This window comes from Hordeum vulgare, chromosome 2H (assembly GCF_904849725.1).
Source record: "Hordeum vulgare subsp. vulgare chromosome 2H, MorexV3_pseudomolecules_assembly, whole genome shotgun sequence".
Lineage (NCBI taxonomy): Eukaryota > Viridiplantae > Streptophyta > Magnoliopsida > Poales > Poaceae > Hordeum > Hordeum vulgare.
Genome location: NC_058519.1, coordinates 589,026,873 through 589,038,830, shown reverse-complemented (window position 1 = coordinate 589,038,830; position 11,958 = coordinate 589,026,873). Strand labels below are relative to the sequence as shown.

Genomic DNA, 11,958 nt, shown 5'->3' with positions numbered 1-11,958 from the left:
AGACAGCGCTGTGCAGGGTGTGGGTGTGTGTCGGTTTGCAAAGAGTATTGCAACCGGCGCATAAGGCGCCGAATAGGAAATGTGAACGGTCGCCCCCTGTTCAGTAGCTAGTTCTTCAGAGACAGCAAGACTGTCCTGTTGGTCGCTGACAGGCTAATAGCTACTTAGTTTAGATGTAGGTTTCGTTTGGCCGATAACTCGCCTACACCCCTACACATATTTCCTCTCTTTTTTTGACGTGCGTATCTGTGCTACCAGCTCTGCCTTCAAGTAGCAAATCAAATCAAAAGGTTAAATTCCATGGACACATCAAGTACTACAAGTAGTGCAGTGCAACCTCCAAAAGACAGAAATAATTGTACTGTACTCCTAACAGTGAGTGCTAGGCCAGCATCAGCCATCGGCACTGTTTCCGCACAAAGCCTAAGACCCCCCAACTTTGTTATTCTAGACTACACATCGACCACCATACAATACACGGGAAACAAGACTACTCACTCTGTACTGAAATATATGTCGCTGGAATAGCTAAACTCCAGCCTACTACAACGACATATATTTCGGTACAGAGGGAATAGTACGTACATAAAACAAGGAGAACCCAAGCAAAATAACCGGCTACCCGTAAAGTCGTAAACACCCCAACCAATTTGTGAGCGTGACAACTAGGGGGTGATAGAGGAAACATGCGATCGCCCGGGATCATTGGTACCGGGAGCTCTTGTACGCCGGCATCCAGCAGTCCGGCAGGCTATTATCCTGGAAAACTTGCGGGGTGCACGAAACAGGGACCAGGCAAAGCCCCCTGCCTCTCAAATTCTCCTCTTTACCTCCCCATTGAAAGGGCACCTGAAAAGAGTTGATGATAGCAAGCCATTACCAGGTATCGTTTAAGACGGTTTAGAGAAGAGAAAAAAATACATATCTTTGAAATACAATGCTACCTCGTTTGTGCTATTCTTCATGTAGGGTTCACTCAATAGCTGTCCAAATCGAAAAAGAGCAAGTAGTCAGCATGGTACTAACGGTTGGCATTATTACCTAACTTTAGAAAAGGTGGAGTGCCTGTTGTGACTCGTGACGGTGCGAGTGACATTATTCTTTATGTTAATTATTCTCTAGACGACGACAACATGATCTTTCTTTAGACAAGACTTGACATGGCATGGAAATCCGCCAACTAACAGGCATAGCAAGTCAAGGTAGCAAATGCTTAGTGAAGTGCAACGGTAATGTGAGACTGTCGGTGTGAGTATTCATTGTATCTTATGCTATCCGACGTATTTACATGGCTCAGCTACAGAACATTCCTCTGAAACCTTGGTACTAACATCTGTAAGTCGAAACATACGGCATATGTGAAAAGAATTATGATGGTATCAACCTGTATTTGCTCATGTAGATATTCGATGTGCTTGATGGTTTCATATAACACTGACGCTCTATCCGTCTGATAAAATACAACTTCTGGATGGAGTTAGCAATAAAAAGAGAAGAATGGAAGGTCGTCTCAATATTTTCACTTAGCAATACTTGCAGAATTTGTACCTTCCCATACGGTGAGATGATCTGCTGCAATGCTATGATCTTGTCTCTCTCTCCCAACTTCATGTCAGGCACTTCTGCCTGTGTTTGGCTCAAAATAAGTTGATCGGATGCTTCTCAGAGAGTTTAAACCAGTTCGTCAAATAATCTTCATTGTTAGTTACCTTGGGAGGTGATCTACTTGAAGTATCTTTCTTCGACCTCTTTCCATTGCCTCCCAACTTTTCCTCTGATTTTCTATTCTTAGGATCACCTGCAGCACCACCTTGACCTGTACCAGTCCTTGCCTGCAAATGCAAGAATCATATGAACACAGGTAGATTGTAGAGCACATTGTAAGCAGTAATAACTTCTACTCTGCCGTTGCTTAGCAATACAATTTAGCATTCCAATCTTACCAAAATAGTACGTTGCTCATACTGATTGGTATGTGCCAATTCTGTTTTTGATCTGTAACCACTAGCATAGATTGCATCTGGTGAAATCCTAGCATCAAACGAAACGTGCATTACTCGGCCCTCCGGAAAAACCCTTTCACTCCCAGAGCCAGAATAACCCAGAGGGCTTCCACGAATTGCAACACTAGTAGGAAGCGTTTTCTGCAGGAATGCATTATTGGGAACTCCAAGCTCCTGCTGCTGGGAACTATCTAGTTTTACCTCGTGGTTGTGGCTTGGCATGCAACCCATCATGCTCTCTTGCACCAAGGTACTGTTCCCAAGGTACACCGGTGGAGAGCTGGCAATCCCATCACACCCGACGGGCAGAGCACTGGGGCCAGCGTACGGGCCGCCACTGTCAAAACCATAGGAAGCTGATCCGGAGATGCTGTTGTAGTCGCTGCCGTCCATCCCTTTGAGGTAGTCGCATGCCGCCGAGGAGAAATCATCGAGCATTTCTGGCATCACCGTCCTCGCTTCGAGCAAGGAAAGGAAGTCCTTTCCGTGGCCACTGCTCCCGCCAAGCTCGTTGCTGCTCCCATGAGCTCCCATGCTACTGAAAAGGTTGTTTCACGGTCAACTTCTGTCAGATATCACTGAACAAGCATCAACAAGTGTACGGCGTGCATACTCACAGGTCATGGTTCCATAGATGCCCGCTTGGAAGGTGTGTGCGGGCTGGTGACGAGGGGTCCTCGCAGAAGGTTGCCGGGTCAGTGGCAGCGGCGGCAAGGAGTGTGCCAGTGTGGGGGCTCCATGAGGGAAAGGGTGCATGCGTCTGTAGGATCTGGCGACTCTCCCAGACGCTGATAGCTGGTGAAGTGGAGGAACTGCTATAACCAACTGGAATCTCAGGAGCATGTTCGTCCATGAAATATACTTGGCTGCAGAAGATGTGATGGATAGAGTCATTTTATAGGTGCTTGGAATTCCCTTCTCTCCTCACCTTCCCATGGTGGTCTTTTCAGAGTGTATGCCGACGTATGCCTGATGAGATCCTTTCAAACTCTATAAGAGGTGGTCAAATTTACTTTTACTTGGCATGAGTTCATCTGACCTTGAGCGATCTACTTCTAGCAATCACTAATCAGTAGGGTGGGCCTTGTGGTGCAGTGGGGTGGAATTGATTATTAAACCCAGTAACTTGGTAAACTTGGAGGGAATTTCAGATCCTAATGAGAAAGAAACCAATATCAAGAACATTCTGGTGGAAAATCATTATGTTACGGATAGGAATGTACTTGCTACAGGCAGTGAGTCTCTCTCATCCTCTCACTTGCACATTCCTCTGAAATGATGTGTGTGCCGTCGTGCACCACACAGTTTACTTCAGTAAGCAGTTCTACTGTGGAGAAGTAATTTGCAGAAAAATGAGCACACAATGTCGTATCCTCATTACGAGTATAGTTATACTAATCTGTACTCATATTTCCCTGAAAAGGTTAAAGTGGTATGTAATTAGTGACAGTTACTAATATGGATCAGAGGGAGTACTAAAATGATGCTATGGAACCTAAACCATAGCATAAAGGAACACTATAGTCTTCGGAAGCTGTATACTGTGGACTGTGGACTGTGGAGAGGAGAGACTTCAGTCAACGCAAGTAGAAAGACCCTGCCATTTTGCGCTGAGAGTGGACGAGTGGTCTTGGTGTGCCAGGGTAGATTTGAAGTTTAGTTCGAACCTGTTGATGGATCCAACTCCAGTGAAGCATCTGGACATGCTCTAACATTTGAAAAGACCATGCAATTTGGAGATCTGCGACCTGAAAAATCAGTACAAGAGCTTTTGTAGTTCCTAGTAACAAGAAACTACAAAGATTTAGTAATTCTGACATAGCACTTTGTAAAAAAGATCCCCGTTACACCCCTCCATTTCACTGTAAGTCTAACAAAAGTAAAGAGGTCATGATACCCATAAACTCAAGTTAGCCATTCCAGAAGCTCACAAGCACATTGCCACATGATAAGGGTTGTAGTGGGCCGTAATTTTTTCACTACAAGCAGCACTGTAGCATATACTTGTGCCGAGTAGTATTCTGAATGTCCAAAGTATAACAATCGAGGGATCAACAGATTCTAGAAAATACAGATAAACAAAAATACTTCACAAAGCACACTCCAAGTGCACTTGAAAGGCGATAACTCTGAGGCCCGAACTCAAATGACAGAATCACTTGCTCTGAAACTCCCAGCATTCTCTAAAATTCTCAGGACAAGGAAAGTAAACACCACTTCACCTCTTAAGCAATAAACTTGCAGACTGCCGGCTTAAAGCATCTGCTTCCATCCTATTCTTAATAAAAACACCCAAGTAAATTATCATCTGATCTGACACATAAATACTGGTTCCCAGATTGAATTAAGAGGCTCAAGTTGAACCGTTGAGGGGAAATACCCTTAAATAACAATCACCATCAGCAGACTGGTAGCTGTATTTGGTTAGGGAGATGCAATCCTGATAAAAAGGGATGTTTGTAAAAGGGGAAGTCATAGCAGACTCCTTTTCTTTACGTAATTGCTTAACAACTTATTAAATCAAAAGGCCCTTTCCGCAAAGCAACAAAAAGCTTATCATGACACAGCTTGTATTATACACGTAAAAAGGTAGGTAAGGAAGGAATATTTTTTTTTCCAGAATCAGCAACAGTTCTGGTACTAAATGATACTTGGTCGAAATATCAAATTCATTCGATAAAATTGTTGATTCCCTGATAACTTGATCTTCTCAAATAAATTTTTAGGTTGAGCTTCTAGAATAAGTTGGCTAGGGGGCAGCTTATTACCACAGCCAGCCATCAGCCCCAAAAGAACTTTCCCTTACTTATTTGCTACAACATCCTTTAGAAAACCAAGACCAGATAACAGGAACTATAACGCCTGCCAATAAATCACCCTGGATGCATACAAGGATGGGGGGTCTTCCAACTTTCAGAGAAGAGAAAGACATAAAGCGTGGATATCCAGTGGGAGGCATGCGTACCATTCATTCTAATAGAGAATAAGAGGTAAAGCATACCAAGAATTCTTTGTGGGCTTTAATGACCGAATAGGAACGCGTCTTTCTCTCCCCTATGTTGACCTCTTTCGTGTCAAGCACTAGGGATAACCTCATTTCAAAACTTAATGCAGAGACTTCTTAATCACATGTGACGACCTCAGGTTAGTGGAGGTCGAAAATGAAGTATTAAAGTTGGATGTCTCAGTGCAAACATAAGAAGGATCTACAAACAAATGCGTTAGATACGGGTCCTTCGAGAATACACATCCTCCCCGGCCAGTGGTTAACGTCAGTTCTATGGAGCGGTTCGGAGGGATAGTTAATAATGAGATCATCTGTTGTGACGTATGAAGTGTACGTTGCCCATTATGGTCCAGATGAGGGCATTAGATTCAAATGGCGGTGCAATACTCTTCAATCACCATACAAATTGCTGACAAAACCAGTACCGTCAGAAATTTAAAAAGAAAGCCATACAACGACATGATGGTGTATGAGGCAACCTGAAGCTAGAGTTTAGACTTGATATATGTTCCTTTCCCCATAGCACCTTTGATGAGGAGCACCCAGACATCTACGAGTTGGTCCAACAAATTAAATCAGAGGTGATTGAAGCGTTACCTGATATATGTGAGTGCCTCTGATATACTAGTGTGTCTGTGTGCTGGGGTTCAGCTTAACTTTAGGCTTGTAAATACCAACACCATTTTATCAATACTTTTACATTTCCTTAAAGGGCAAAAAAAAAGGATGCTTGAGTTATTATTGGTATTGCTTTCTTGAGCAACACCATTTTATCAATACTTTTACATTTCCTTAAAGGAAAAAAGAAGATGCTTGAGTTATTACTGGTATTGCTTTCTTGAGCATGTAAAAGCATGTTAAGGACAGATATAGTCATAGAGAAATACAGAAAGTTACCTGGAAATGGTAGGAACAGGATCAACAATCAATTTTTTTTGTCCAAACCTTATTGCTAGCACGCCTGCCCAAAAGGCACAGCTGTAAAAGAGAAATTGAATGAATACATTTTGTGCAAAAGGATACAAGTCATGATTCATCAGAAAGCAACTCAGCAGTAGCTATAAACCATTGTACCTGTGAAATTAGAGTAAAAGCAACTTTGACTCTTGTAGAACGACCATTATCCCTGGGCATAGTAATAATTAGTAAAGACTGTAAAATTTCAGAAAATAAATAGAAGTTATTTAATTTTTTGAGAGTAAGTCAAAGCAAAACAGGATAGTGATAAACTAATTCAAACAAGAACATAACCATGTCAATTGCCAACTGAACTGCAAAATCAGAAGATTAATACAAAGAGAGATGACAATGGAAACATACATTAACTGACATCATGTTTTACCAGAAAAGGTTTGAACAAAGCGGACAAAAAGACACATTAAGAACAAGTTGCTCAGAATTATGAAACTACCAATGCAAGTGGAGGAACCTCGTCGAACTACAAACTTTCTGTCAAACTGAATGAATTAGGAAAGTTCAACAGAAAAAAAAATGCAACAGATCAACATGAGGCTCACATGAATAAATATTTCAATTCACGCTCCTCGGAGAATGAAAAAAAAAAAGCAGAAATGAAACCACAGTGCAACGAAGGCACCCAGCAATCTTGTAAAAACCGATGAGCTTCCAAACATTCGGGCATGCATTTCATCAGAAGCAATCTACAAACTGGTCTAGCCCCCATGTGACATTGCTCCCTCTAAATTTTCAGTTTAGTAAAGTTGTTCACTTTGTCAGGAGATATCATCCGTACTGTTCTTAAAAATGCATGGTAGCAGAAGACGAGCAGAACAAAATAATTCGAGGAATTATCGATGGAAGTAGAATGACCATTAAACTTTACCAAAAAATTATAGTAAGCACTCTTAGAATAGTTTTTCATATTACTATCCTTTACACACTATTTTAGACCCATACCACCGGATGATGGCCATATTGGAAAGAGGGGTTCATATCACTGTCAGTTAAGTTTTTAAGTGATGCAGAAAGGCATTTTCAAATGCCTGCCCGCTGCCACAGGAACTCTAATATAAACACAGCATAACTTGCCTCAAACAGTCAAGCTCAAACATATACTTCTGGCAAACCTTGTGCCAGCCGCACCAAATAATGTAGTAACGTGCTATCTAAATCCACAATAACCCAAATAGAGGGCAGGAAGTACCTGATGTTACTACGCCGTCTGATGTTGATCAAGTCTGTCAGACTGTTGCCAACAGAAGGTAAGTTACATACATTCTCCTCAACGAGCAACAACTTGGGGACAGAGAATCCAAAACCAAAAATAGTATAGAGAAATAAAGGACATAGCTGAATGGAAAACACAGTTATAAATGGCATGTACCAAGCATACAACATTTATCGAATTGACCAAAACGGACAACCGAGAGTGAACATGAGATATTATACCACATGCGAGCATCCTTTTGTTTACTATAGTACAGACATGCAAGACAAAGGAAATACTTGATTGCTGCAGAGACTAGCTCTATTACATATGCCACCATTGGACTAACAGTTGTCCAAAGATGCACTTCTGATACATTGGGAACAACTAATTGAAGTGAGCCTTCTTTCCATCACAGCAGCAAACGACTAAGATGAGTTAACCACCTGTTAAGTAAGAAAAAAATATCAACCTACATTCGGTTTGAACATGAACATCAATACAAACACACTGTTTCATTGTCATGTCATGCCATGATTTTTATACACAGTCAATAAATATATGGTAAATGAGCTCATGACCAGCAAAAGGAGAACACGGGCAGTAGGTCTTCCCTCTTCCCATCAACGAAGAAAGAACAACAGCATGGTCAGTTTTGTCCTAGTGCATCATTTATCTACCAGAAGAAGGAACCAGAACAATGCCAAAAATTACAGAAAGATAATCCGGTCTTGACCCACAAGTATCACTACCAGCTGAAGTTCGTCAGTTATTATGACAGTGAGTATTCACCTCTCTGCCAATGCTAAGCACCCGTTTAAGACTAACAAAACAGTATGTTACATTCGCACCTCATGACAACTATTATACTATCACTGTGACTCAATCCCTTGGATATAGCAGTAAGCCTGGTCAGTGGATTTCTACATTACCCTGTATGTAGCCCTTCCTACCAACAATTTAAGGATCCAACCAACCCTAAGGTATTTTAGCAACTACCACATCTACACTCAAAAGTTGGATAGCAGCAACATCAGAAATTGTGGATTATATGAATACAGACTGTTACTCTGGCATCGCCAATGCGCATCAAACATTGAACAAAGGTAGCAACACATCACATACGGCTGTTTCATAATTCATATCATTACCAAATCAAACTACACAACCGAACATAAATCAGTTCCTCAACAACTTAATCCATGTGCTTCAACACCAGAAACCAATCTAATTCGCCTCGAGCGAAACAATCTAAGGCGGCCGATTCCGCCCAAATCAACAAACCCTAGATTCTAGCGCCTGACCTCACTTGCAGTAGCGGTCGGCCTTCTTCCTCACGCGGTCGTCGAGGGCCTGTTCGACGGTGCGGTCGCGGGAGGTGCGGGCGGCGTTGGACGGGTCGTACCCGAACTTCCTCGTCTCCACGGGGAAGAGCTCCTCGTACTTCATCCGCTTCGCCGCGTCGATGGTGTAGTCGCCGCCGGCTTCGGCGCCCTCCGTGGCCGCGGCAGCAGCGGCAGCCGCAGCGGCGTCGGCGTCGGCGTCGGCGTGGACATCCTCGGCGGGCTTCTTGTTCTTCTTTTGCTTCTTGGGCTTGCGGAGGGTGGCGGCCTCGCCGCCCTTGAAGACGAGGCGGCCGGGCTTGGCTTTCTTGTAAACGTCCGACATGGGGGGCACAAAAGGGTGAGTCGCACGGCTGACGCCGAGGTGTGCCTCGTATGTATGATGCGGTCGATGCCGGGCTCGGGTCGCCAGGCTGGTTTGGCTACGGCTTCAGGCGCGACGGAGGATCACAATTTTACTCCCTCGAGATCTTTTCCTTTTTTGACAGAATTTACTCCCTCAAGTTGAACCGGCGTGCTCTGGTGTTTCTCTCCGATTTGGTTTGTCACCCTTTGAGTTTCGGAAACCCTACGGATTTGGAAACTGATTCGAAACATCCGGCTATAAAATTCCCGATCGACAACCGTCTCCCCTGCTTGCCACGCGTACCTGTGGGACCGTGCCCGCCGCTCTGTCCTCTCTCTTTATCCTTTCTTTCAACCACACGTTCTTCACATCCCTGATCAAACCGTTTTCTCACCATCTCTTTTGACCATCAAGATCTCAACGCCATTGATGGCCTTCATGGTGACTATTGTGGTGACATATATGCTATAAAGAATAATGATAACTATAAAACTTGCCATCATGATTTTAATTTTCATTTTGATTATATCAATTCAATGTTTCATGGCAGTTATTTTGTTGAGTTTGCTCCCATTATTATGAATGAGAAGAAAATTGTTTATGCGGAGAGTTATAAAAATCTATGCTTGTGGATCATGAATGGTTATATTGTTTAATTTATTCATTATTCTACTGAAAATTATTATAAGGGAGGAACATATGCTTGTAGAAATTGCAATAATATCAAGTTTCCTCTCTATGTGTTGAAAATCTTGAAGATATGTTTGTTCTGCCTTCCTATACTTATTGATTCTTGCTCCCATAAATTGTTTGCTTGAAAAATCCCTATGCATAGGAAGTGGGTTAGACTTAAATGTGCTTTTCATGTGAATCATGATGCTCTTTTTGCATGTTTTAATTACTATTTCTATGTGACCATCATTAAAATCATCTTGCCTAACTAAAAGGCATTAAAGAAATGCGCCTGTTGGGTGATGAACCAATATTGATACTTTCTATTTTTCTGTTTTCACATGATTAAGCTACTGTATTAATCATGTTTTGTGTATTTTATTTTAATAAAGTGTCAAGTAAAGCCTTTGCGATAGTGTGGATACTTGTCTGTTTGATTCTATGCGAAAACAGAAACTTTTATGTCTAGTGCATAATTTCTCTGATTTTACTAGAGCGTCAAAAATTCTGAAGTTATAACACAATTTTTCTATGCAAATTATCTACATTTTACTATTTTTTAAGAATTTTCAGAGTCGGGAATATATGGTGTTCATTGATATCTTCACTGACTGTTCTGTTTTTGACCAATTCTATCTTGCATATATAGTTTGATTGATTTAAGTGTTTCTATAGCTTATATTGAGTGATATAAATTATGGAGATGTTAGAATACAGTAGGTATTATGTGAGAACGACAATGAATCTTGTCTTGACAGTACCTAAGTGAATGATCTATCTTTATTACACTAACCTATCTCACGAAGTTCTGTTAAGTTTTGTGTGATTGAAGTTTTTAAGTTTTGGGTGAGGTACCGTTATCAGGAGAATAATGATCGTCAAGACCCTAAGACTGGGGATGCCCAATGCACCCTCAAGATAATACCCAAGTAATACTCAAGCGTCTAAGCTTGGGGATGCCTCGGAAGGCATCCCCTCTTTTGTCTCAAACATTACCGTATATCTTACTTGGAGCTATATTTTTATTTGTCACATGATATGTGTTTTGCTTCGAGCATCATTTTATTTCGTTGTTCCTGTTAGATGTTATTTATGATCTTGTTTTTGAATAAAAAATTTCAAGAATTGCCTTTAGAATGCTTGAATTGCATGTGCGATGTGTGTTGCATAAAAACAGAAATTTTTGTTGTAGTATTTGAATTATCAAATTTTACTGTAACATGTAAAGTTTCTGAAATTTTTACACAGTACATTCATACAAATTGTTTATCATGTCCTAAATGTTCAGAATTTTTGGAGATACAAAAGTACGATGTTTTAATAGATTGCTACAGACTGTTCTGTTTGGACAGATTGGTATCATAGTTTTGTTAAATATTTATCCTAGAGTTTTCATGACTTATATTTGTAGATATAAATTGTGTAAATGATAGTATACAATACCTAATATTTGAAAAATATTATGCAACTTGCCTTGGAAGTACATAAAATGTTGATTTACTTCTATTTGTACTAACCTATTTCACGAGTTCTTTTTAAGTTTTGCGCGGATGAAATTTTTGAGACTTGGATGAAACTGGGATATGAGAGGACTCAACGAGATACAAAATCTCAAGATTGGGGATGCCCAAGTCACCGCAAGTAAATATTTCAAAAAGTCTCAAGCATCTAAGCTTTGAGATTCTATACATCTGAGTTCTCTTCGTCAACAACTATCGGTTAGCCTATGTTGATCCTTTGAGAATATGTTATGTCGGATTGAATATTGGATTTGAGAACACTTGATGTATGTCTTGCATGCGGATACCCGTAGTGACAAGTGACAATTGGGTATTCTATTTATTCACATGATTTATATTATGACATCAACTTGCGGATTCCGGTGACATTGGGGATCTATGCATAGGGGTTGGTTGCATGTTTTCATATTACGTTCTACGGTAGGAACCTTGGGGTACGCTTTGAAGTTCTTTGTGTTGGGTTGAAAATGATGAATCTGAAATTGTTTGATGCATGTCGCATAATCTACCCACGGATATATGAGGTGACATCGGAGTATCTTGGTGACATTAGGGTTGATTGATATGTATCATTGATGTTATTTTACTACGAGCTCCAGGGTTGTTTGTGACACTTATAGGAATGGCTTCAAAAGATTGATCGAAAAGAACAAATTTGAGGTGGTTCTACTACCTATGCCAATTACATATTATGTTCTCCGCTACTTATGAACTTTGGAGTGATTCTTTGTCGCACGTTGAGGGATGACCATATGATTCTACTATGTTAGCATTATTGAGATATTGCACTAGTGAAAGTATGAACCCTAGGCCTTATTACCAAGCATTTATATATCGTTTTTCTCGTTGTTTTTCACTTCTTACCTTGCGGTTTTTATATTCAGATTACATAAACCTATA

The 11,958-nt window shown here is 40.9% G+C and overlaps 2 protein-coding genes across 6 annotated transcripts; both read right to left on the bottom strand.

Moving 5' to 3' along the window:
* Positions 1-278: 278 nt before the first annotated feature.
* Positions 279-5,801, bottom strand: LOC123427492 (transcription factor bHLH110-like). 5 transcript variants are annotated; one of them, XM_045111555.1, is made up of 8 exons: positions 3,671-4,533; positions 2,617-2,869; positions 1,944-2,541; positions 1,710-1,832; positions 1,549-1,626; positions 1,385-1,450; positions 945-983; positions 279-849 (listed from the first exon to the last, which is right to left on the bottom strand). In XM_045111555.1, exons 1-8 carry the CDS (start codon positions 3,729-3,731, stop codon positions 703-705), a joined length of 1,365 nt encoding a protein of 454 aa, XP_044967490.1. In that variant the 5' UTR covers positions 3,732-4,533; the 3' UTR covers positions 279-702. The 5 variants fall into 5 exon arrangements, with proteins under 5 accessions (XP_044967490.1, XP_044967493.1, XP_044967495.1 ...); XM_045111558.1 differs by having other exon boundaries at positions 1,944-2,538; positions 2,621-2,869; positions 3,671-4,532; XM_045111560.1 differs by having other exon boundaries at positions 2,205-2,541; positions 3,671-4,531.
* Positions 5,802-7,321: 1,520 nt separating this feature from the next.
* On the bottom strand, positions 7,322-8,908 carry LOC123427491. Its single transcript, XM_045111554.1, has 2 exons — positions 8,482-8,908; positions 7,322-7,623 (listed from the first exon to the last, which is right to left on the bottom strand). Exon 1 carries the CDS (start codon positions 8,843-8,845, stop codon positions 8,483-8,485), a length of 363 nt encoding a protein of 120 aa, XP_044967489.1. The 5' UTR covers positions 8,846-8,908; the 3' UTR covers positions 7,322-7,623; position 8,482.
* Positions 8,909-11,958: the final 3,050 nt, after the last annotated feature.